Below are 23,753 nucleotides of genomic sequence, written 5' to 3'. Positions count from 1 at the left end.
CCCCTGGCCAGGGGGCACCCTGCCCACATTGTACATAGTGTAAAGTCCCTCTGGCCCCTGTTTACTGCACCCACCCTGTCTCGGCCGGGTTTCTCACATAATTTATGGTGCCAGTGGATGGGGGTCAAGATGTATTTATTAAAACCAGAGCTATTGCCCACCTGGTTCCTGTCTCTTCCTAGCAGCAGTAGGCACAGGGCTGCGCCCCTGCATCCCGCGGGGAAATTGCAGGCCGTGGCATTGCTGGCGTTGGGGATGTCTAATTGGGGATATGGGCTGTGAAAGCCAATGCCAGCATCAGGACTCCTCTGTGGGCTGTGGGGTGGCGCTGGAGAAGACCAGAGCAGTGTACAGTGCCCGCAACTGGGGCCACGATGACAACCTCTGCCCATAGTGGAGGCTGCCAACACAGGGCTTGGCGGTGGTGTCTGCTAGCACAGGGACAGCAGGAATCTGTTCCCCACACCTCCACGGTGGCACAAAGAGCCCAGCCTGGGGCCCCCATCCAGCTGCCACCCATGGCGGCCCTTGTCCTGCAGCACCCACAACCTGCCGCGTGCCCAGGGCTGGGCACAGATACCCACGGTTGTGCAGGGCAGACCCCTGTGCGTGCTCCGGGGCAGCGCAGGCACAGTCACCCCAGTACAGCTGCACTGGGCTAAGGCCTCGTGGGGCCCCATGGGAGACCCAATGCTGCCACCTGCCCTTTGATCCCTGACACAGAGGACTGAGGGGTTTCTGGGGCCATTTATATTGTGCTGGTGTACACTGGGGTGACTGGGACAGTCAGAGCTATACTGAGCTGTACTGGAACAGTGCCAGAGCTGTAGGGAAAGTAACACTGGGTTCTGCTGGGATAGCAGGAAGTCATGGTGGCACAACCAGGACAGCGTTAGCCTATACTGGGGCTGCACCCAAGGTGACACCAGGCTAAACTGGAGTAGTGGTAGAGCAATAGAAGGATGGCACTGGGGCACACTGGGCTGGGACAGAGCCCTGCAGGCTAAGCTGGGTGCCCTGCATGCACCCACAGCCACGCAGGCAGCTGTGCCATCAGGGTGGCATCACCTGTGGTGGCCTTGCAGTGTGCTGGTGGCCCACAGCCAGGCACGCTGGTGGCAGCGGGCAGAGCATGTGTCCTGGCACAGGGCTTCCCCTCCGGATGAACATCCCTGCTGCCATGGGGCAGTGCCAGGAGCTGACGAGCAAGGAGGGAGCTCCGTGCCTGGGGATACAATGAGCGGGGAACCCATTTTGTCACCTCCCTGCCTCAAACCGGTTCATGTCGGGCAATGAACCCTCCCAGACTGGCACAGGACATATCCCGGCCCCCAGCTCAGCCATCGTCACCCACCCTTGGGGGTGCTGACGTCAAACCAGAGGGTGGCACCTGGGCAGTGAGAACTAGCCTGTTCCCGATCCTGCAGCACCAGCCCAGCAGTGCCAAAGCTCTGGCTCTCTCTGCACCCAGTTCTTGCCACAAAGGTGACATCCCGTGCCCGGGGGAGGAGGGTGAGCGTGGCCCTGCCAGCTCGGTTGTCCCTGAGCCTGTGGCGGCGGTGAGACAGGGGTCCCGGCAGCCAGCCTGCCATGCTGGAGCGCCTTGCCCAAGGATTGCCGGTGCCAAGCTCTACCCGTGCGCCTCTCTGGAGAGGACTGAGCCTCTACTGCCCAGCAAGTTCGGCAACAAAGAGTGGAGCCCACCTCTCTCCCTGGGGGCTGACGGTCCCGGGATGCTGAGCAGCATAACGGTAAGGACGAGCTCCCTGACAGCTTTGGGGCGGTGACATCCCCACAGCGCCAAGGTGCCCTGCCCTCCTTGGGCATTGACAGGTGCCCCCGTGCCCTTCATGACGAGGCAGACCTCAGGCGCCCTCGGCCAGATCTGTCCCTTAGCCAGGCATGGCCATGAGCCTGGAGGTGACGGTCTGCAGAGCCCCGGCACGGTCCTCCCACATCTCACCAGGGGGAACCCACCGGGAAGCAGCGCCCAGCCCCAGGCCAGCCCCTTGTACCTGTGGGAAGAGGGAGCAATGCTTCCCGGGGGAGGCTGGCCCTTGGTCACGTCACCCACGCCAGCTTTTACCCTCACCTGCACCCACCGGCTGCCGTCCTGGCCAAAGGCTACGGCGGACGGGGTCCCGCCATAGGACAGAGTTTCCGGCCGGACTCCCCTTGAGCTAGCCGGGCACCGGGTGCCCAGCGCCGCCGGTGCCGGGCGCTGCCGGCGGAGGCGGAGCGCGGCCGGTCCCTCCCCCGGGCAGTGCCCCGGGCCCGCCCCGCGCGGTCCGGGAGGAGCCGCGGCCGCCGCGGGCACCGGCAGCGGCACCGGCACCGGGACGGCGCGGAGCGGAGCGGCGGCAGCGGCGGCACCATGGCCTCCGACAGCGAGGCGCAGCGGGCGCTCCAGTATGAGCAGACCCTGGTGAGTACCGAGGGCACCGGGCGGGCACCGGGCACCGTTGTGGCACGGGACGCGGCGGGACGCGATGGAACAGCCGGGGATTCCGGGGGTCTGCCCTGCTCAGGGCGGCAGAGCTCCGCGGTGCCCTGTTTGGGGTGCTTTGTCCTGTTTGGGATGTCACTGCCGGCCCCCCTCTGGCTGTGGAGGAGCCTAGCTGAACCTTCCAACCCCAGGGCAGGACTTCTGCGCACACCTCACCACCCCCTGGCAATACCCCTCATCACTGGGAAGGATGCCCACTCTCTGGGCGCTCCCAGAGGCGCCAGCCGGGCACGCTTCTCTTCCCCACACTGCTTGTGCCCGGCCCTCTGCCCCCGAGATAAGGTATCTCCCCCGCCTGCAACCTTAGCCCCATGTTTACAGCTCATTTTCCTCAGGGGCCTCCCCACCGGCACCAGAGTGTCCCACTGTCCTGGGGTGTCCTCCTTCCCCGCTGTGTCCCCAGTCACTCCGCTGCTCTCCGCTGCCCACGGCCCTCAAACATCACGGGCAAAGGTGCTTTTCCCCGGCCTCAACTTGGGATGGTGCCCAAGGCGGACGGTACTTTGCCCTGGCAAAGGCTTTTGGACAGGCAGGGCCAGGGAGGTGTTCAGGGAAGCAGAGACTGAGTGGCCACAGAGTTGTCGCACCCACGGCTGCCCGAGAGTGCCCGAGCCGGCTGCTGTGTGCGAGGCGGGCCCTGCCGAGCCTTAGCCACCCGGCATGGGCACACAGGGCACCGTCAGGGCACTGCTGCTCTGTGTACCCTCGGCATCACCTTTCCGGCACCCGAACCCTTCTCCTGGCAGCGCCCCTCAGCTCTCACCCCAAGCTGCCCCTGGCCGCCGCTGTCAGGTGGCCACAGGACAGCAGCTGGCCGTGGGAGCCCCGGCTGCGCCGTCATCTCCACGACCTTATTGACCCCACGGTCCTTCCCGGCAGGGCTGAGTCAGGGAGCACTCGGGGGCAGGAGCAGGGGTGAGCGGTGGCGCTGCCGCTCCCTGTCGCCAGCTCCCCTGGGCCCCGCTGGGCGCCGCGGTCACGGTGGGTGAGCAGAGAGGCCATCCCGGCCGGGCACCGCGGCGCGGAGGAGCCTGCGGGCAGAGCGTGAGGGGAGAGGCACGCTGGGCTGGCATCAGGGCAGCGCCAGCAGACTTTGCCCTCCTTTTCTTTGGGCAGGGTAGCACCCGTGTCCCGAGTGCTCCGTGGTGCCCATCCCGGTGGCCTCTGGGCTCAGTGAGGATCGTGGAAGTGCCTGGGGGTTGTGGGTGAGGCTGGGTGCGGGCTCCTGTCCCATAGCCTCACACCTGCGTTTTGGGAGCTGCCTGGGCATATGCTGGGCAGGAGGAGTGCCCAGCCTTGCCCAGTGCATCTGAGCCACCAGCAGCTCCTGCCAGGAGGGTCAGGATCCAGCTGGAGCCTGACATAGGTGGATCTGAGCTGGACAGCCTGGGGACAGCTCTTGCTGCTTGTGCCCACAGCCGAGCCATCACAGCCAGGCTGCAGGTTGTGCCCATCCACAGCCAGGGTCCTGTGTCCCTACCCCAAGCCCTTCCCCTCCTCAGATTTCACCAGCCCTGAGATGCAATGGGTCTTGGGGTCCCAGACCTAAAGGTCCCCCCAGGCATCCCACCCCAGGGTCCCCATGCTGGACAGGTGTCTCTGGGAACCCCTGACATGCCGAGGGTGCTGGAGTGCACATCAGCCCCGGTGTCCCCCACATGCCAGGCAGTTGTGGCAGGGAGCAACAGGCCCCATGGGGGGGATTAAGCTTGACAAACTGCCCTTGTTCCTTGCAGAGCTGCTCAGGGTGATTAGAGCCCGGCTAAGACGGGCAGCGTGACACACACCCCTGGTCCCTGCCTGCCCACTGCCAGCCCAGAGGAACCCCCGACTCCTTGCCTTTAAATATCTCCCCTAGGGGAAATCTGGAGGAGAGGCTGGCTGGCATTGGCCATGAGGAGGTGGGCACCACTGCCAAGCAAGCTCCGTGCTGTGGGACAGGCTGGCATGGGGAGACACGGCAGCACCAGATGCCAGTGCCTGCCCCAGGCGCAGCATCGCCCAGGCACAGCGGGCACCGTGTGCTGGCAGTGCCCAGGGAGCTGTGGCACAGTCGGTGCCTGCAGCGCAGGAGCCCAGGACCAACACAGTGGCCTTGGCCCATGCCCGTGTCCCCGAGTGCCCCCTGCCAGCCCCCCCTGTGCCCGTTCCCTGCCCGCCCGGCACTGTGATTGTTCAGCTGCTTCACGGCAGAGGCCGGAGTCCCGGGGCTGTTTGTGTTTCAAAAGGCCTTTGTGGAAAAATAACCCAAGCGGAGGAGGAGGAGGAGGAGGAGGAAGGAGAGAGCCCACCACTGGCTTTCACAGCCATGCCAGGGCTGTGGGCACAGTAGCTGTGGCTGCTCAACCCTGGGCACCCGTGGGGGTCCCATGTCCTGCCTGTGGGGCTGTGGCATGGAGCGGAGGGGCGGCATGGGGTGGCACAGGGTGGCAGCAGGGTGGCATGGCCCCTTTGCTTGCACCCCTGTTGTTACAAGTGGGGTCGGCTCCAAAGTGGGACAGAGGGAGAGCAAATCCCACCACCCCCATCCAGGCTGGAGACCCTGGGACTGGGTATCACGTTGTGTGCCCTAACACTTGGGGGACAGTGCGGCAGCCCCTGGCACAGCCCCAAGAGGCAGACACGGAGCTGCTTTAGGGGACAGTCAGTCTGGGGTGCTTCCATCTTGGTTTGGGCTGGCCATGGGTCAGCAGTGGGGCCAGGCAGACAAGTGCTTGGCAGGGTGACAGCGCTCCTGGGGTGCTGGCCCATTTCATCTTCCAGAGCAAACAAGCTTTTTCCAAAGGGAGCCTTTGAAATCGAGACCCCGTGCGGGGCCGGGGTCCTCCTCTGGCAGCCGATGCTGGATTCGGCCCCTCAAGGTGGTCCTGCCTGTCCCCCTCAGCTCTTTTCCACAGGGCAAGGAGCCACTGAGCTCACGCTGAGCAGAAGTTTGGGGGAAAATCCATGCCAGAACAGGGTCAGCAATGGAACTTAGTTCACCCTCCTCTCCCTGCCTACATCCCCACCCTCCCTCCCGCTGCTGGGCACAACCCGGGTATTAGACAGCAGGGAATCCACTCGGCGCCGCTCTGACTGCTTTCCGCTGTCTACCAAGGGGACCTGGGCAGGAGTGCTGCCCCGTGAGAGGCGCACCTTGACGCCGGCCGCACGGCGAGTTGTCGTGTGCCGGCAGCACAGGGGGCTGTGAGTGGGACCGGGGCATCCGGGGTGGGCACTGCTGCCCGCAGCTGGCCCACGTGCCGAGCGCGGTGCCCACCCGTGGCGATGCCCCTGTGCCGGGCGCTGGCACGGGCCGTGCCGGGGAGGAGGGCGGCTGCGCCCCGGCTGGGCAGCCACGCGCTGCGCTGGCACGGCACGGAGGGTGGGCACACCATCAGCATGGGGCTCACGTTGTCCCGACGTGGGAGCCTGGCAGGGCCCCCACGGCCCTGAAGCCTCCCTTTGTGCCGGGCCAACCTCTGGCGCTTGGCATTCAGGTCGTGCGAGGGGGGGAGCGAGGCGGAAACCAAGCAACCGAGTCCTTGGCAGTGCCCGCCGGCGCGAGACAAATGCCCCCGGCTCAGCGGGGAGGACGGGCACAAAGAGCTCCCGGCCGGCACCAGGGGCACTGCCAGACCCACCCCCTGCCAGGGCCGTGCCACGTGCCACAGCCAGGCAGGAGGCATCCCAGGAAAGGGGGGTGATCCCTATGTGGACACAGAGCCGCTCGCACCCCTTTGATGCCTAAACCCCCTCTTCACAGCCCAGGGACCGCCCTGGGCTTGATGTTGTGCTCCCCCTCTCCTGGAGCTGGGGGTACCTCCTGTCCCTCACTGTCCTCTTGCCTCCCTGCTGCCAGCTGAGACCAGCCAGCTCATGTCACATATGACTTACCAAGGCTGCTTTTGGGGGGGTATCCCAGCCTTGTTTTTAGCATGTCGGGGTGTGGTGCCTGCAGAGTGCCAGCACAAGCCCAGTACCAGCCCTCAGAGAGTCTCCTGGCCAAGCTGGCCACGCTCCCATCACTGGAGGCCCTTCCCCACCCTGCACCAGCCCAGTCCGGTGCTTGGGGCACCTGGGCAGGGCCAGAGACTGGTACCGACATTTCAGCCGCCTGCTTTGGGCATGTGGGAAAAACAATCACCATCGATCCACACTCACCTTATCTACCTGGCTCCTTCCCACGCCCTGGAGGGCAGCCGGGCACTCCCACAGGCTCCTCCACCCCTTTGCCTTGGGATGCCGTGCCTGCTCCCTCACCTGGCAGGCCATGCCAGTACACTCACTGCTCCCCTGACTCAGTTTCCCCATTTGGGTGCAGGGGTTGCAGTAGCAGCCGCCCTAACACCCCTGCCTACTCCTTCTCCCCTAGATGTATGGGCGCTACACGCAGGACTTGGGCACCTTTGCCAAGGACGAGGCAGCCCGGCTGCGGCTGCAGGAGGGGGACACGCCCCGGCCCCGCCGCCCCTCCGAGCTGCTGGAGTACAGCCAGGGCCGCTGTGCCCCGTGTCGTGGTAAGAGTCACGGGTGGGCACAGCCCCACGATGGCACGGTCTGGACACGGTGGCCACCCCGCCACGGTGGTGCGGGTAGAGTTTCTCCATCTGTCATGGGACACCGGCGCCGAGGACAATGCCACCTGACCGCTGGGACACAATGGCCCGAAATAGCCGGGCACGCTGCAGGGACAGGGGGCCCCCGGCCCCTCTAACCTGGGGCCATGCCAGGGAGGCTGTGCTGGTGGGAGGTGCATGGCCCGTGGTGCCGTGTGTGACTGTGCAGTCAGCTGGCTGTGACAGCTGGACACAGCAGTGCTCCGGAACCAGGCAGAATCAGCAGCGCTGGGTCAGTGCTGCTGCTTGTGAGCGTTTCTGTTGCTGCCAGCCTGGCTCTGCCACTTCAGCGTGCCCATCCCTGGGGCATTCAGCCTTGAACCCGCCCTTGTGTCCACAGTCTGCGCCTTGCAGTGCCAGCGGTTCCTCATCTCCAAGGTGGGCGAGGACTGGGTCTTCCTCATACTGCTGGGACTGGTCATGGCGCTGGTCAGCTGGGCCATGGATTTCGCCATCGCCACGTGCCTCCAAGGTAAGCGGGTTCCTGGGTTCCAGGGTGAGTTCCTGGGGCCGTGGCAGGGCAGGGAGTGGCCATGCCACAGGGCCATGCCATGTGCCTTGGCACCCACCTCCTATCTGACCGGCTCTTCCCACAGCTCAGAAGTGGATGTACGGGGGCCTGGACACCAACGTGCTGCTGCAGTACATGGCCTGGGTCACCTACCCCACTGTGCTCATCACCTTCTCAGCTGGCTTCACCCAGATTCTCGCCCCCCAGGCCGTGGGTAGGGCACCGAGGGGCTGCCTGCAGCCTAAACAGGGTGTCCACTCCCTGGGGCTGTGCCTTGGAGGGGCTGTGCTGTCCCTCTGGAGGTCCTGCGAGTCTTTCTAGGAATATGGGCTAGTCTTCAGAGGGTCTCCTGGGGACTGTGCTTTAGATGTCATCCTGAGCTATGGGGTTGGGGATCTTCTAAAGCCTGTGAGAGAGAGGTTTTCAGAGAGTCTCCAGTGAGTTAAGGGGTGGATGTCTTCCTGGGCTATGAGGCCAGCAGGCTTGGGGGTCTTCCTAGGGCTAAGACCCGATCTTCAGTGGGTCTCCTGGGGCGTATGAGATTGGGGTCCCCATGGGGCTATGGGTTAATCTGTGCCTACATAATTATGGGGCTGTTCATCCCAGTTGTGGGAAGAGGTGTCTCTGGGATCTCCCTGTGGCAGTGCGGTACGGCAGAGCGTCAAGGGTTACCCCCCAGTGTCCTCCATTCATGGCTGTTGGTCAAGGCTGTCCCCACGTCACCAGGCTCAGGGATCCCCGAGATGAAGACCATCCTGCGGGGCGTCGTGCTGAAGGAGTACCTCACCCTCAAGACCTTTGTGGCCAAGGTGATAGGACTGACGTGTGCCCTGGGCAGTGGCATGCCCCTGGGCAAGGAGGTGAGGGCAGTGCTGGGGCAGGGTGAGCAGGGGGCCAGGGCGTGACGCTGAGGGCAATGTCCTCAGTGCCCTGTTGTGCTCTTAGGGTCCCTTTGTCCACATCGCCAGCATGTGCGCAGCGCTGCTCAGCCGCTTCCTCTCCCTCTTTGGGGGCTTCTACGAGGTGAGCAAGGCAGGCTGGCCCCACGAGGACCAACCTGTCCCCACCAGCAGGTTTGGCAGTGCCTAGGGTTGGGGGGAGCAGTGCCCATTCACTCCTGTCTCCCTCACAGAATGAGGCAAGGAACATTGAAATGCTGGCAGCTGCCTGCGCTGTCGGTGTTGGCTGCTGCTTCGCCGCCCCCATCGGAGGTAGGGTCACCTCGGGCCTCCCCACACCCCCCACACCTCCCGCCCAGGCAGCAGGGTCCACCTGGAGAGGCAAGCAGGACCCCCGGGACAGCTGGCATGGGAGAGGGCAGTGCTGCTCAGCAGGGAGGAGGAAGGGAGGAGTGGGCACCATCCTCCCAGATGTGTAATGTCTGCTCTTGTCCTCTCCCCTGCCGCCCTGCGCTCCAGGGAGCTCCCCACTCCAGTCCCGCTGAGCCCTGCCCGTAGGTTGGTGATGTGTCTGACTCTTTCCTTGCCCTTTGCCTGCTGCCCTGTCCGTCTGTCTGTCTGCCCATCTGTGTGCACCTCACTCCATCCCAGTGCCACCCCTCGTGTCGCTGCCCACATCCCTGTGCTACCCTCCCGCTCGTGCTCGTGCTTGGCCCGCTGTGCCGTGTCCACTGTGCCCAGCTGGGACCAGCCACGTGCTTTTCCAGGGAAGCCCTCGAACCGCCCCGTAGTGGGGCAGCCAGGCCCCCATGGGCTGCACACGAGTGTGGGCTCAGGGTGGGAAGCATGCCAGGCACTGGGGTCTGCCTAGGTTTCTCCACCTCCCTCGTGCACTTCCCCCAATGCCAGGCGTCCTCTTCAGCATCGAGGTCACCTCCACCTTCTTTGCCGTCCGCAACTACTGGCGCGGCTTCTTCGCTGCCACCTTCAGCGCCTTCATCTTCCGTGTCCTTGCTGTCTGGAACAAGGATGAAGGTACCTCAGGCAGGGTGGGGGTACAGGGGTGCCCCGCCCAGCCCTACTGACCCCCACCAACCCCCAGAGACAATCACGGCGCTGTTCAAAACCCGCTTCCGCCTCGACTTCCCCTTCGACCTGCAGGAGCTGCCCGCCTTTGCCGTCATCGGGTGAGTGCGGCCATCCCAGCACCCGTCCCATGGCCCTGGGGTGGCCGTGGTGGCACTGGTGGCGCTGGTGGTGGCGGCAGGACACCTCTTCCCTTGGCTCTGCCCAGGATCGCCAGCGGCTTCGGGGGCGCGCTCTTTGTCTACCTCAACCGCAAGATTGTGCAGTTCATGCGCCGCCAGAAGACCATCAACCGCTTCCTCATGAAGAAGTAGGTGCCCAGCAGGCCCCAGCAGCAGGGTGGTGGAGCTGGGGCTGCACCAAAATCACCCTCTGCCCTGTGCCCCCCTGCCAGGCGCCTGCTCTTCCCTGCCCTGGTGACACTGATCATCTCCACGCTGACCTTCCCACCTGGCTTTGGACAGTTCATGGCTGGCCAGGTACCTGCTGTGGGGTGGCACACCAGTCCCCACCCCAGGGCCACCACAAGCCCCAGCTGACCCCTGCCCATCACCAGCTCACCCAGAAGGACACCCTGGTGACACTCTTTGACAACCAGACGTGGGCCAAGCAGGGGATCAGTAATGAGTTTGAATACCTGGGCATCCTGGAGGCCTGGCACCATCCCCGCTCCAATGTCTTTGTCACGCTTATTGTCTTCATCCTCATGAAGGTGGGTGCCTGCTTCCTCTGTCATCCAGGGTACCAGCGCGGGGTTATGGAGAGGATTTCCTGGATGCCATCAGGGAGGTGCCAGATTGTTACCAGAAAGGTGGCACCAGAAGGCACTGGGTGGTTGCTCCAAGAGTCCGTCAAGGTGTTTCCTGGGTGGTGCTGGCATGCCATCAAAGAGATCTTGGCTGGGAGCCACCAGTGTGCCACCAGGGAGGTTCTGGCTGCTTGCTCCTTGGTGCCACCAGGGAGGTGCTGGCCAGATGCCACCAAGTGCCACCAAAGAGGAGCTGGCAGGGTGCCCCTGGGAGGAGCCCATGTCCCATTGCAGGGTGCGGTGCCCACGTGCTGCTCCACAGCACTCAGCTGAGGGTCACAGCAGGGGCAAGAGGCAGGGCTGGGTCAGGGAGGGCAACTAATGGGTGTCTGCCCCACAGTTCTGGATGTCAGCCTTGGCCACTACCATCCCAGTGCCCTGTGGAGCCTTCATGCCTGTCTTCGTCATTGGTAAGACCCTGCACCCTGTGTGGGCAGAGTGGGAGGAGGGAGCCGCCTCTCCACCCAAACTGGGCACCTATGGGTGCCTCCGGATGCCTCTTCCTAGGCAGCATCAGGCAGAGGAGAGGGCACAAGGTCGGGCCGAGTGCTGGGAGATCCCTGTGCCCATTGCCAGCCCCTCTCTGCCTGCAGGAGCAGCCTTTGGGCGCCTGGTGGGGGAGAGCATGGCAGCCTGGTTCCCTGATGGCATCCACACGGACAGCAACATCTACCGCATCGTGCCGGGGGGCTACGCCGTGGTGGGTAAGCACCGGGCTGGAATGGGGACACCATGGCAGCATCATTTGGAGATGCTGCCCCACCGCTGAGGCGATGATCCCTGGAACTGGGAGTGGTACCACCATTGGGGATGTCCCCGGATGGTCCCAAGGGCTCCAGATGAGGATGCCCTAGAGAAGGGAGCCCAGGGTGGGGACCTAGCCTGGTGGGCAATACCTGACAGCTCCCCCTCACCTCCTGATGGTGGCCGCAGGGGCAGCCGCGCTGTCAGGTGCTGTCACCCACACGGTGTCCACTGCCGTCATCGTCTTCGAGCTGACGGGGCAGATCTCGCACATCCTCCCTGTCATGATTGCTGTCATCCTGGCCAATGCCGTTGCCCAGAGCCTCCAGCCCTCCCTCTACGACAGCATCATCCGCATCAAGAAGCTTCCCTACCTCCCTGAGCTGGGCTGGGGCCACCACGAGTGAGTCTGTGTCCCCTGTCCCAACCCCAAACTCCTCACCGGGCACGACGGGAGGGGTTGGCACTACTCTGAGGCCGCTGTTCTTGTCCCTGGGCAGGAAATACAACGTGCGGGTGGAGGACATCATGGTGCGGGATATCGGATACGTCACCCTCAACTGCAAGTACCGGGACCTGCAGCAGGTCCTGCACAGCACCAAGATGAAGAGCCTGCCACTGGTGGAGTCAGCCGGTGAGACATAGGCAGGGGCTCTGCCAGCATCCACAGCAGCCGTGGACTATGCTAGGATGGTGGGTGGGTGGCAGAGGGAACATCAGGAGCCAGTGTGGCCCCTTGCTGTGTCTGGCAGAGTCCATGATCCTGCTGGGCTCCATTGAGCGGGCTCAGGTGGGGGCCCTGCTCAGCAGCCAGCTCAGTCCCCAGCGCCGGCTCCTGACGCTGCGGCAGAAGGTGCTGCCCGAGGACGGGCACCGGCTCTCCGATTCCAGCATCCGCTTCCAGGTGAGGGGCGCAACCACCTTGGGGGATGCCTGGTCAGGGTGCCCCCCGCCACCGTCACCCTACCGCCCCATCCCCGCACAGATCAGCACAGAGACCTCCTCGGGCACCCCTGCCCGCCCCGCGCTCCGCAAGCCCCTGAAGCCGGCGCTGAAGCGGGTGCACAGCAGCCCACCCGACAGCCCCCCAGGTGAGTCCACATGTGGCCCTCTGGCCCCCCTATGCCCCCGCCACTGACACCTCCTCTCCACCCGCAGCTGGCAGCGCTGACCACGCTGGCATCGCCCTCAAGAACCTCTTCTGTGCCAACGCTGCCACAGAGCCCACGGAGGTGAGAGCCTGGCCCTGCCCAGCCCTTCCCATCCCTGAAAGGCCTTGCCTGGCCCTGCCCAGCCCTGCCTGGCCCTTCCCAGCCCTACCCATTCTTGTCACATCCCGTTCCGTTCCTGTTCAATCCTGCCTGTCCCTTCCCATCCCATCCCATCCCATCCCCTTCCATCATTTTCTATCCCATCCCACCCCATCTGATCCCATCCAATTTCTACCCATGCCATGCCATGCCATGCCATGCCATGCCATGCCATGCCGTGCCAATCTATCCCAACCTACCTCATCCCACCCCATCCCACCTCATCCCATCCTATCCCACCCCATCCTATCCCACCCCATCCCACCCCATCCCATCCTACCCCATCCCATCCTATCCCATTCCATCCCATCCCATCCCATCCCACCCCATCCCATCCTACCCCATCCCATCCCATCCCATCCCATCCCATCCCATCCCATCCCACCCCATCCCATCCTACCCCATCCCATCCCACCCCACCCCATCCCATCCCCTAACTGCTGTCTCTCCCACGGGCCAGGCCCAGGGCACAGCCTATCACAAGGCCAAACGCGTCCGCATTTCCATTGTGGTAAGCTGCAGCCAATTGCAGCCTGGGTACAGCTCCTCCCAGCCAATCAGAGCCTGGGAGGAGTTCTCTGAACCAATCAGGGGCCTGGCAAGATTTTGCTTGGCCAATCACCATGGGCCTATGTCTATGCAGTCTGTCTTGGACAGTGACGATTCCGTTCAGCCAATCCTGGTGTGCATCCTCCCCATCCCAAACCTCCCCGGGAATTGGGATGTGGAGCCTCCCAGCCATCACAACCACGGGATCCTCCCCACTTTGCTCAGCCAATCATGGCACACCTTGCATTTTCTCCACCAATCACAAGCTTGGCTTGTCCAACTGTGGCCAATCAGAGTGTGACCGATGTCCTGTCAACCAATCATGTTACTTGACCTGCCCGCGTGCTGCCTGCACCCTGCCTGCACCTTTGCTGCACCCTCGCTGCACCCTGCCTTTGCCCTGCCTTTGCCCTGCCTGCAGCCGGCGTGCAGATGCGCTGCCTGCCGCCCTCAGGGCTGCTCCAACACACCTCTCTTGCAGGAGGAGATGATCCTGGGTGACAAGATGACTCCAGCAGAGGTGAGAGGCTGGGCAGAGACGGGCAGGACCCTCCTGCTCAGAGGGATCCCAGACATCCCTAAGGGGTGCCAGAGCATGAGGCGGGCATGGGGAGGTAGAGGACGGATAATTCATATTTCTCCATAAGACTGCATGTAAGAAGGATGGGAGAGCCCTTGCTGGCACCTGTGGGGAGGCCGTACCCCTTACCCTGCCCAATGGCACCTCCCCAGATCCTGGAGTGGGAAGAACAGCAGCTGGACCAGCTGGTGGACTTCAGCAGTGCCAAGATCGACCCCGCGCCCTTCCAGCTGGTGGAGCACACCTCGCTGCACAAGGTGCGCCCACACCCCACCCCAGACCCCCACCCACAACCCCCAGACCCTCAACTCAGCTTCCTCTTCTTGCAGACCCACACCATCTTCTCTCTGCTGGGCCTGGACCACGCATTCGTCACCAGCATTGGGCGGCTGGTGGGCATGGTGTCCCTCAAGGAGGTGAGCAGGGAGCCGGGGGGCTGGAGGGACGCGGAGCAGCACCTGGAGCGGTTTGCCCATGGCTTTGGTCCCCGCAGCTGCGTAAGGCCATCGAGGGCTCCCTGACGGGCAAGGGGGTGAAGGTGCGCCCGCCGCTCGCCAGCTTCCGCGACAGCACCGCCAGCACCACCGAGGCCGACACCACCGCCCTGCGCCAGCTCTGGGATCGCCACCAGCACCACCACATGCCCCGCGAGGCTGGTCCTGGGGGCGACGATGAAGACACCCCCAAGGGCCAGTGAGACCCTGGAGATCCACCCCCGCCGTGTCCCCGGGAGCCACAAGGGCCCCTGGCAGGTGCCGGGGGATGCCCACCCTGAGCCCACTGTCGCCAGGCTCAGCACAGGCATGGGCACCCTCAGTCCCGTGCCTCTGCCCCCTCCCTGAGCTGGGGACAAGCCAAATGCCCCTCAGCCAGCCCCTGCTCCCCAGCCACCTGCCAGCTCTTGGGGCTTCCCACTTTGCTACCTCTGTACCCCCCCAGCCCCTGGTGCCCCCCAGAATGGCCACTGCCCTCACACCCCTCCATGAGCACCGCAATGTCCCTTCTCAGAGTGGCACGGGGCAGAGAGGGGCATCAGGTTGGGGTGTCCACGGGGACATGGGTGGGCATTGACCCCTGTGCTCAGCGCCTCGTGGCTGGGAACAGGGGGTCCTGCTGCCTCTCTGCCATGCACCTTTCTCCATGTAAATACAGAGATTTTTATATTAATTTAATAAAAGGACTTTATAAACAGAGCTGAAGCACTGTGTGGCTGGCGGTGGAGAGGGGCGCAGCCAGTGGGCACCGGCTGAGCTCCAGCACAGTGCTGGGGTTGGCATCACTCCAGGCAAGGAGCCTGTTGTCACCCAGAGCCGCTCACAGCATGGCCTCGCTGCGGTACAGCAGCTGCGGGGGCTGCCCACGGCCGGCGCTGGCGCGGCGCCGCACGGTGATGACCAGCGTGCCAGTCTCGGTGATGGTGCAGCTCACCGACAGTGGGTCCGTGTCCTCGGGCAGCTGGCACTTGTGGGTGAAGGTGTCGCAGACGGTGCCATCCTCAGCCACCTGCGGGGAGGCAGCGCGGGGCAGCGGTGGGTTCCACAGCACATTCCCAGTTACCCCAGTGCTACTAATGGGGCAGCTCCTTGTCACCCTGGCTCCGGCAGGGAGTTCAGCAGGAAAAATCCCAGTGACACCAGGGCAATTCCCAGTTACTCCATTGCCAGCAGGAAGCAGGCCTCTTGGCCTCGTGGAGTAAATTCCAGCTGCTACAGAGCCAGCAGGGACTGTTCCCACTTGCCACTTCCAGCAGAGAAGGGAATGGAACAGGAGTTCCCTTCCCAGTTGTCCCATTCTCAGTGAGGACAGTTTCCAGTTAGGCCAGTACAGGACAGGTGCAGTAGAGCAGGAGTTACCCGTTGTTCCATCTCTAGGGCACATCTCCCATTTATCCCAGTGCCATCAAGGGCTATTCCCAGTTACCACCCCCTCCCCTCCACCCACAGGAGGGGGTGTTATGGGACAGGACCCCCATTGTGCCATGGCTGGGAGGGATGCTGTCCCCTCGGGAGCCTCACCTTTTCTGCCTGGATGGCGACGTGGCAGTTGGAGGTGGTCACCACAATGTCGGGGGGCTCAAACTGGCTGACGTCGGCCACCACTTGGTAGGTGTCACCCTGGGCACGCACCCAGGTGCCCAGGCTGCAGGGGTACATGGCGCCTGGGGACTCTGTGGGCATTGGAGGGCTGCTGGGCATGGGGCCACAGTGCCAGGGGCTGGGGGACAGGGAGGTGTGGGAGAGTCTGGTGACACTGGGTGAGTGAGGGCTGGGGCTAGCAGGTGGCAGTGCGAGTTTGGAGATATTGAAGGTGCTGGGAAAATGCAGGCTCAACTGGCGGACTGGGGAATGGAGCTATTGGGGGGGTAGTGGGTGGTCTGGAGGCTCCTGAGGGCACTGGGAGATTCCAGAGACACTGGACAACCTGAGGACCGCAGGGGAATGGCACAGGAGGGTGAAGACACTGGGGATGACCATAAAAGTCTGGGGGGAGTGGGCTGGTGTGGGGGGAAGAGGCCACTGGAGTTACTGGAGCTGTACAAGAATGTGGGGGCCTAGCAGGTGACATCAAAGGGCGTGGGGCACAGGGGAGCTGAGGACATGAGGGCAGCCGGGATGGTCTGTCTTGAGGAGGAAAATCTACGGGGGTTTTTGAGGACAAAAGGAGGATCAGAAGGGTCTGGGGACAGGGAGGAGGCAGCACGGTGCTCCTGGGGACAGCAAGGACACTGGGGTTATTGGGGACTTACAGCAGGAGCACAAAAGCATTTGGGGAGAAAGAGCTGGAGGACAGTCCAGAGAGCCATGGGGCACCTGGGGGGCAGTCGGGGTTCCCCTCTCAGCCCTCCCAGCCCGTGCTGGGGGGAGGGTCACACGCCGTCTCCAGGCACAGTCCAGCTGGATAACCCTTGGGGGGCCATCCCCAGCGTAGCAGGGCTCCCCCAGGGTAGCAGGGCAGCCGCACCCTAGAGCCCCTCCACCCTCCACGCCCGATACCTGTGTACCCAAACGCCTCCTGTGCCCGTGCCCCAAAGGGTCCACGCAGCCGGTCGCCCTCGAAGCGGGGTTCGCTGTGGCCCTGCCCGTAGGCACCGAGGAGCTCGGCGCGGTACGAGGAGGCTGAGCTGAGCGATGCCATGGCTGCTGCCGCCCCCCGAGGCACTGCCCTGGGGAGGGTCCGGCTGCCCGCCCGCCAGCCACCGGCGTTCGATGCCCATAATTAGGCACCCTGTCCGTAGGAATGTGAGATAAGGGACGAGGCCTCCGTCACCCTGTGGGGCCGCGCAGGGGGATGCATCCCTGCCACCGCTGGCTGCCACCCCTCTAGCCCCCAGGGGAGGAGGTGCCCGCACCACACCTGCAAGAAGAGGCGCCCGGCGCAGCGCTCGCACAACTGACTTTATTCAAGACCTGGCAGGATGGAGGAGGGGGTGCCACGGCGTGGGCACCCCACGGATACTCCACAGGTACCGCCGCAGCGGGGCGGGAGGCTCCGGCAGCTCCCACAGGGATGCACATGCGTGCACATGCCCATGCACCCCCCGGGGGTGCACATGCACACACACACAGAGCGAAGCCCCCCACACATCCACAGGTACCCCGAGCCCCCCAGCCTGTCCCAGTACCGTGGGGAGCATCCTCTGCCCCCGGGAGCAAGTGGAAGAGGGTGGCAGGGAGGCATCAGCATGGTGTCGGGCCCGCTGGCCCCTGCAGCCCCTCGGTGATGCAGTGCAGGGGGGTCCAGCCCCACACCGGGCACCCCATGGCAAGGAGGGAGAAGAGGAGCTGTGCCCGGCAGGGGTTGATGGGGGTGCTGGGGGATGCAGAGGTGCAGCGGGTGCTAGGGGGCAGCCCGGGGTGAGGGGACACAGGGGACAGTGACTGTGCTGGGTGAGGAGCAGCATGCAGGGGGAGAGTGACCCCACGAGAACACGTGCCATGCGGGAAGGGGTGCGCAAGCGTTGGCAAAAACTGGCATTCCTCCCCCAAACGACGTGCCTGGAACCCCTCAAGTGGGCTTGGGGGGTCCCCGGGGGGGTGCCACCCCCAGCCAGGACAGGGGGGCTGGTCGCCCTTCGTGTAGGCACTTGGTTCCCTGCTAGGGGTGAGTGACTTGTCAACAGGGACGTCAGTCCCACGTCCTACCCTCTCTCTCCACCCTGCTTTGCCTCACAGCAGACTTTGGGACCCCTGGCTGGGCTGACCCCCTTGCTTCAGGGCTGAACTGGGGCTGCTCTCCTGGTGGCCCAAAGCCCCCAGCCTGTGGGCCTGCACCCACCTGGCCCTGCAGTCTTCCCGTGTCAGCCCCATGCACGTACAAAAGTATAGAAAGTCCCAGCACCGCAGCACATCCACAGCCCCCCAGCACCCCTCCAGCAGCTCCATGCTCCAAGGCAGCAGTTCACAGTTTTAAACTCGGTCCGATAAAGGTTGGCCAGGGAGAAAGGAGAAAAGCCCTTCCCACACCAAAACCCCCACCACCACTCTGGCTCGGGGTGGTAGAGGCATCACAGGATGATCAGAGAGTTTCAGCCATGCCATTCGGGGAGAGGGAACTGTGCCCAAAAAGGGAGCCCAGGGTGGTTTGGGGGAGAACATGCGAACAACCAGCCCCACTTATTTAGTCTTGACAGTTTTGGGGGGCACATCTGGGCATCAGGGCAGAGGACAGACCCCCCCCAAGCCCTTCCCTGCGCCCCTTCCCTGCTCTCATGCAAAAATCCAGGAGGGCGACGATGTGGCCAAGCAGGGCCGGGGCACAGTGGGGGCACACTGGTTGGGGGGCTGCAGTGGCCCCCGGACCCCTCCTGCACCCGAATAGCGAGGGGGAGCAGCGGCAGGGCCTGTCCCTCACCCAGCGTGGGGTCTGGCCAGAGGGCTTTGACAGGGGACCCGGACCCCCACCAGGAGAGGCAGGGCACCCCAGGAGGCATCAGGGCTCTTCGGCCTCCTCCTCCTCCTCCAGCGATGCCACCCCGGAGGAGGCGACGTCAGAGATTTTCCGGCGGAGTGGGAAGTCCTTGCTCAGCACCACCTCGTCCTCCGTGGGCGAGAGACAGGCTTCGGCGTAGGACACGGAGTAGAGGGAGTCCTGGCACCGGAGCCGTGCCAGGCCCCTCAAGGCACTTTGGCTGGCTGGGGGCGGCAGCTTGGGCAGCAGCAGGTCCTCACCCCCCAGGGAGCCCAGCAGTTTGGCAGTGAGTTCGGAGGGGGACACCATCTCCAGGCTGCAGAGGCTGGAGCAGAGAGTCTCGGGGGAGAGGGTGTGCGAGGAGTCGCTCTCGGGCTCGCAAGAGCCGTGCCGCATGCCCAGTTGGCACAGGTGGCCCTGCAGCAGGTCTCGCAGCAGCGCGCTGGCGGGCATCGTGCCTGTCAGCTCTGTGGGAAACCAGGAGACGTCTGGGTCAGTGCAGGGCTGAGGACACCAGGGATGTCAGCTGCCCCCTGCCCCGTGCCCCGCAGGTTGGAAGCAGTCCCGCGCCCGCTTTGCCTGCAGTTTGCTGCATGCATGGCACTGGTAACCACCAAAGGAAAAGCAAAACACTCTCTGGCACCACGGAGCTGTTGCATTTAAGGGCTTCCCCATCCTTGGTTCAGGCATTGTTTGCCAGGCTGCCAGGCAGGGGCACTGCCCTGTATGGGATGGCCAGGCTGGGGAATGTGCCAAGCAGTGGGCACCCCGTTCCTTTAACCCTCAGCGGTGGGACACCCACACCAGCAGCGGAACAACTTGCCCACTCCCCCCAGCACTTACCAGTGGGCTGGGAGCTCTCTGTGGAGGGCATGAAGTCCTCGTCGTAGGACTCATCATTGGAGTCGTCCCCATCCACCGAGGACCAGGCTCGCAGCTTGGCCTCAGCGATGGCAAACTGCTCTGCCACACCTGGCACAGGACAGGCACACATCAAACACCTGCAGTGAGGTGCTCCCAAAATCCCACCGCCCTGGCACCTCTATGGCCATAGTGCCGTGGGATGGATGGATGGATGGGTGGATGGATGAATGGGAACAGCCCACCCCACCACCCCTGCCCCGGGCCGCAGCGGGGACCGTGCCCGCCGGCCGTGCCCACAGTGCCTACCGGCAGCGAATCGCGCCTCCTGCTCGCCCTCGCTCAGGTGGCAGTAGGAGCTGAAGGCGCTCTCCAGGGCGGAAGGTGACTCCACTGGCTTACACCAGCCCTTCCACTCGATGAGGTGGGCAACACGGCCCTGTGCCATGGCCGTTGGCTTTGTCACGTGCTCCTTCACCACCTGCGAGATGCCTATGGGATGTGCCCTGTCATCAGCATGTCCTAGGGCACCCCAAGTCCCCAGCACAGAGCCCATAACCCTGGAACCCAGCACTGCCTATCTCCAGTCCATGGGACCTGGTACCCCCATACCCTCCTCTTGAGTGCCACCAGTAACCCCCTAACCCCCCAGAACTCCAGACAGGTGACACCCAGGTCCCTCCCAAGAGGCCCAGACTCCTCACCTCAGGAGAGCCCCCTTTCCCAGATGAGCCCCTGGGTGAGCAGTTACCGTGCAGCGAGGAGCGGGCCAGGGCAGCGATCTCCTGGATGGTCAGCGCACGCCGTGACTTGGGCAGCATCTCGACAGTGTCCTCAACATTGACCTGCCAGAGTGGGCAGCGTGGTCACAGCCCCAGCACCGTTCCCTTCCAGGAGCCCCACGCTCCAGGAGCGGCCTTGACCCTGCTTGGTGCCTACCCCAGGGGGCCTGGGGTGTTTGTGCACCCACACATTTCAGGCATACATGTGTGCAGAGGGATGGTCACGGCAGGGCGCGCTCCCACAAGAGCAGGAACCCCGTACGATGACACTGTGTACACACCTGCGCACGCCTGCTCAGGTCACCTCAGACACACAGACTGACCATAAACACACACCTGCACACTCACACCTGAACTCCACCGTGCACACACACGCACCTGCACACCCATGTGCGCTCGCATGCGTACGCGCCCTGTGCTAGATGGTGTCACACACACACGTGTGCCCTCCCCAGCTTATGCACACACACGTGCGTGTGCAAGACCACTGCAGCCCGGCTCCCCAGCGCCCACTCCCCGGCAGCACACGCCATGCCAGGACATCCTGTCCTATGTCCCCATTGCTATCCCGGCCACGCCAGGCCCTGAGCCCATGGCCACGGGGGAAGCGATGTGGGATTTGGAGGCGCGCAACAAATTGCATTGCCATGGCAACGAGGCACCGTGGACTGATTTCTCCCAGGATACAGCCCGGCTCATGGCTGACGTCAGAGCAGCCCCGAGCCACTGCAAGCTGGCAGGGCCACGGCCAGGACGGGTGCCCCGCCACGGGGTACCGGCACACGGCCACCTCAGCCGGGCACGGCTGGGCTTGCTGGTACCTGGAGGAAGTCCTGGCTGTCGAAGGAGGCCTGGCGCACCAGCCGGGGCAGCGGGCGGGCAACGCTCAGGGGTGACAGTGCCTTCACCTCTTTCCACTCCACACACAGCGTCGTGTCCACGGCCACTGCGGGAAGAGCCGAGGCCAACCTCAGCACCTCCGTTTCCCCAGCAGCCCTCTCAGTGCCCCAGCCACTGACCCTGCGGTAGCAGCTCCTTGTCCAGTCTGAGACCAGACACAACTCGTTGCTGCAGCACTGGTGACTCACGCCCGGGCAACTCTTCCGCCTGTGTCAGCGGTAACGCACGTCCCCAGCCTGGCACTGGGGACCAGGCGCCTGTCCCAGCTTGGCAGCTGCTGTGGGAGGGGTGGGGGCAGCTGGACCAGGCTGGACTGTGCCAGGTGCTGGGTGTGTGATGAGAGACAGCACCAGGCCATACTTGTAGGGGGCTGTTGCTCCTCCACTACCTCCAAAATCCCCCTGTCCAATTCCCTGCCACTGGGTCAGGAGGGAAAGGAGCAACAAGGGATAGGGTCAATAAAAGTACCTGCACCCATCTTTTACCAAAAGAGCTTGACCTCCTGGCACTGGCACCTCAAATGGATGGGTGCCCACATCCTCAGGCACTGACTGTCAAGTGCTGGGGGGTCTCCTGTCAATGCAGTTGCCATAAAAGACCAGTCCCAAAGGGACCAAGACAGAGTACCCCTCCAGAGCCTCATTTCCTCTGCACCAAGGTGGGCCTGGCTGATGTAAACCAGCTGTGAGGTGGGATACACGGGAGCTCAAAAGTGCTACCTCCCACCCACAGCTGAGGGTACACCCTGGCCTCCTTTGGAAATTGCAGAGAGGATCGCCCCCACTCCCAGCTGTGGGCAGGGGCACCCTGTGGTGACATCCTAGCAACAACACCCCCAGGGCCCCTCCGGCATGTCTGCAACACTCTCAACACTGTCCTAGCCCCCACGAACCCAGCCTCCAGAACACACTCTGATCACAGCCCCCATCCCTCCTGCAGCACCCCCAGGACATCTGCAGCACCCCTGCTGCACCCCACACACTGCAGCAAACCCCAGCATCCAACGGCCCCCTGAACAACCCTCCCTCTCTCATAGCTACCCCATAACCTCTCAGAACTCTAACCAGCACCCCAGTGCCACATTCCCTTCTCAGCCCCCTTGCACCCCCAGCCCCCAGAGCTGCAGTCCAACCTCTCCAATCACCCCAGCTCTACACATCCACACCCCGCCCCCCCAATATCTCCCTGCATTCCCTGGGCTGCCCAGCTGCCCCAGAGCAGCACCCCCAGCTCCCAAACCCCCACCCACCTACAGCCCCCATCACCCTTTATGTACCAAAATCCTCCAGAGCCCTCAAGCTGTCTGTATACACAACACACTTAGATACCCCAATTCTCTCTGTGTACCCCCCCACCTCCGTAATTCCGTATACCCTACGACCCTCACAGCCTCCCAATCCCCATACACCACCACTCCATGCCCTGGATCCCCCTCAGCTCCCTTCCCATATCCCCCATCCTCCGTAGACCCCACGCCCCTATCGCATCACCTCCAGCCCCTCGGCCGCCCCCGCACGTCCCCCTCGCCATCCTCGAGTTCCCCTGACACCCTCCATACCCTAGGGCCCCCTATCCCCCCAAGTCCCCGGTCCCATCCCGCTGTCGCTCACGCACCGATGGTGGTTTTGGAGCCGATGCAGCCCATGCTCCCGGGGGGGCCCCGGTGCGGGCACTACCGCCGGCTCCGCGCCGCCCACATCGCCCCCCGGCCGCATGGACGGCCCCGGACAGCGCCCGCGCCCCGCCGGAGCCGCTGCCGAGCCGGGTCCGGGCCGCGGTAGCGAAGCCCCGAGCAGTACCGGAGCCCCGAGCGGTGCCTGCGCCGGGCCGGGAGCAGCACGTCCAGAGACGTCACTGGTGGGGGAGGAAGAGGAGGGAGAGGGGGAGGCGGGAAGAAGAGGAGGAGGAAAAGGAGGAGAATGTGCGGAAGGCTGAGAAAGAGAAGGCAGAGGGGGATGAAGGGTGAGGGAGGAAGGGGAGAACGGGGGAGAGGGGAGGCCGGGAGGAAGAGAAGGAAGGGGAGATGAGGAGAGAGGTGAAGGGGGGGATGAAGGCAGCCGGGGAGGATGAAGGAAGAGGGGGGCTGAAGGAAGAGGAAGAGGGGGATGGAGGAAGAGGAGGGGGCGCGGAGAGGAGGAGGATGGACGGAGGAAGAGGAGGGGGCTGAGGAGGAGGGGAAGAAGGCCGGCCACCGCGGAGAGCGCAGTGCCAGCACCGCGGACAGCGCCGCCCCGCCCGGCCCCCGTGCACCCCCCGATCAAGGAACGAGGGCTGAGACCCTGCGGAAACGGGGCACCCCTCAGCCCCAGACCTGCCTGCCCCTAGCCGCCCCCGAGGGCCTGGTGGTGCGGGAGGGAGCACACAGCCTCGGGCACAGGCTGGCACCCCCACGGAACTGGGCTGGGGACAGGTGGGTGCAGCCTTTGGAACATCACATCGCGTCCGACAGCAACGGCCCCTGCAGGAGATCCGGGCCAGCGCTGCCGGCCAGGCTGATGGGTCAGCCCGTGCTCATTCTGAAACCTACCGATGGCAGCTCATGCTGTGGTACCTTCTCCCTGGCACAGGAGGGCACTGCTGCCGTGACACCCTCTCTCTCCCTTGGCAAGCAGGTTACCCAAACAGCTCAAAGGGCCTCCCCTCCCTCCTTACTCACTCATTCCCAGTCAGGGAGAGTTCCTGCCCAGTCCCCATCCCGAGGCCTTTCCCTG

At 64.1% G+C, this 23,753-nt stretch overlaps 2 protein-coding genes across 5 annotated transcripts; one reads left to right on the top strand and one right to left on the bottom strand.

Annotated features, from left to right (window-relative positions):
- The first annotated feature begins 1,422 nt into the window (after nt 1-1,422).
- CLCN2 (chloride voltage-gated channel 2) lies at nt 1,423-14,790 on the top strand. Of its 4 annotated transcripts, XM_040073864.1 has the most exons (24): nt 2,325-2,425; nt 6,861-7,005; nt 7,445-7,576; nt 7,701-7,829; nt 8,342-8,475; nt 8,561-8,638; nt 8,748-8,826; nt 9,424-9,549; nt 9,617-9,701; nt 9,809-9,910; nt 9,995-10,079; nt 10,157-10,312; nt 10,749-10,818; nt 11,002-11,112; nt 11,342-11,555; nt 11,653-11,786; nt 11,905-12,056; nt 12,138-12,243; nt 12,311-12,384; nt 12,923-12,973; nt 13,493-13,531; nt 13,744-13,848; nt 13,921-14,007; nt 14,085-14,790. In XM_040073864.1, exons 1-24 carry the CDS (start codon nt 2,375-2,377, stop codon nt 14,286-14,288), a joined length of 2,649 nt encoding a protein of 882 aa, XP_039929798.1. In that variant the 5' UTR covers nt 2,325-2,374; the 3' UTR covers nt 14,289-14,790. The 4 variants fall into 4 exon arrangements, with proteins under 4 accessions (XP_039929795.1, XP_039929798.1, XP_039929796.1 ...); XM_040073862.2 differs by lacking the exon at nt 12,923-12,973; XM_040073861.2 differs by lacking the exons at nt 2,325-2,425; nt 12,923-12,973 and adding an exon at nt 1,423-1,751 and having other exon boundaries at nt 11,905-12,243.
- A 2,188-nt stretch (nt 14,791-16,978) lies between these two features.
- FAM131A (family with sequence similarity 131 member A) lies at nt 16,979-22,757 on the bottom strand. Its single transcript, XM_040073866.2, is given in 7 exon segments — nt 16,979-18,966; nt 19,343-19,471; nt 19,670-19,852; nt 20,112-20,205; nt 20,964-21,088; nt 22,657-22,700; nt 22,702-22,757. Coding segments are annotated over 7 exon segments (1,077 nt in total). The 3' UTR covers nt 16,979-18,520.
- Between the last annotated feature and the right edge of the window lie 996 nt (nt 22,758-23,753).

The sequence above is a fragment of the Hirundo rustica genome, chromosome 10 (assembly GCF_015227805.2).
Source record: "Hirundo rustica isolate bHirRus1 chromosome 10, bHirRus1.pri.v3, whole genome shotgun sequence".
Lineage (NCBI taxonomy): Eukaryota > Metazoa > Chordata > Aves > Passeriformes > Hirundinidae > Hirundo > Hirundo rustica.
The sequence above is the reverse complement of the archived record's forward strand: the minus strand, read 5'-3'. Positions and strand labels throughout refer to the sequence as shown.

What these genes read in the sequence shown, in the direction of transcription:
- CLCN2 (XM_040073860.1), top strand. Translation starts at nt 2,375, where the DNA reads ATGGCCTCCGACAGCGAGGCGCAGCGGGCGCTCCAGTATGAGCAGACC. An exon ending in GCATGCCCCTGGGCAAGGAG is followed by an intron (nt 8,476 to 8,560) that starts GTGAGGGCAGTG and finishes TTGTGCTCTTAG; the next exon opens with GGTCCCTTTGTCCACATCGC. An exon ending in CCCGCCTTTGCCGTCATCGG is followed by an intron (nt 9,702 to 9,808) that starts GTGAGTGCGGCC and finishes GGCTCTGCCCAG; the next exon opens with GATCGCCAGCGGCTTCGGGG.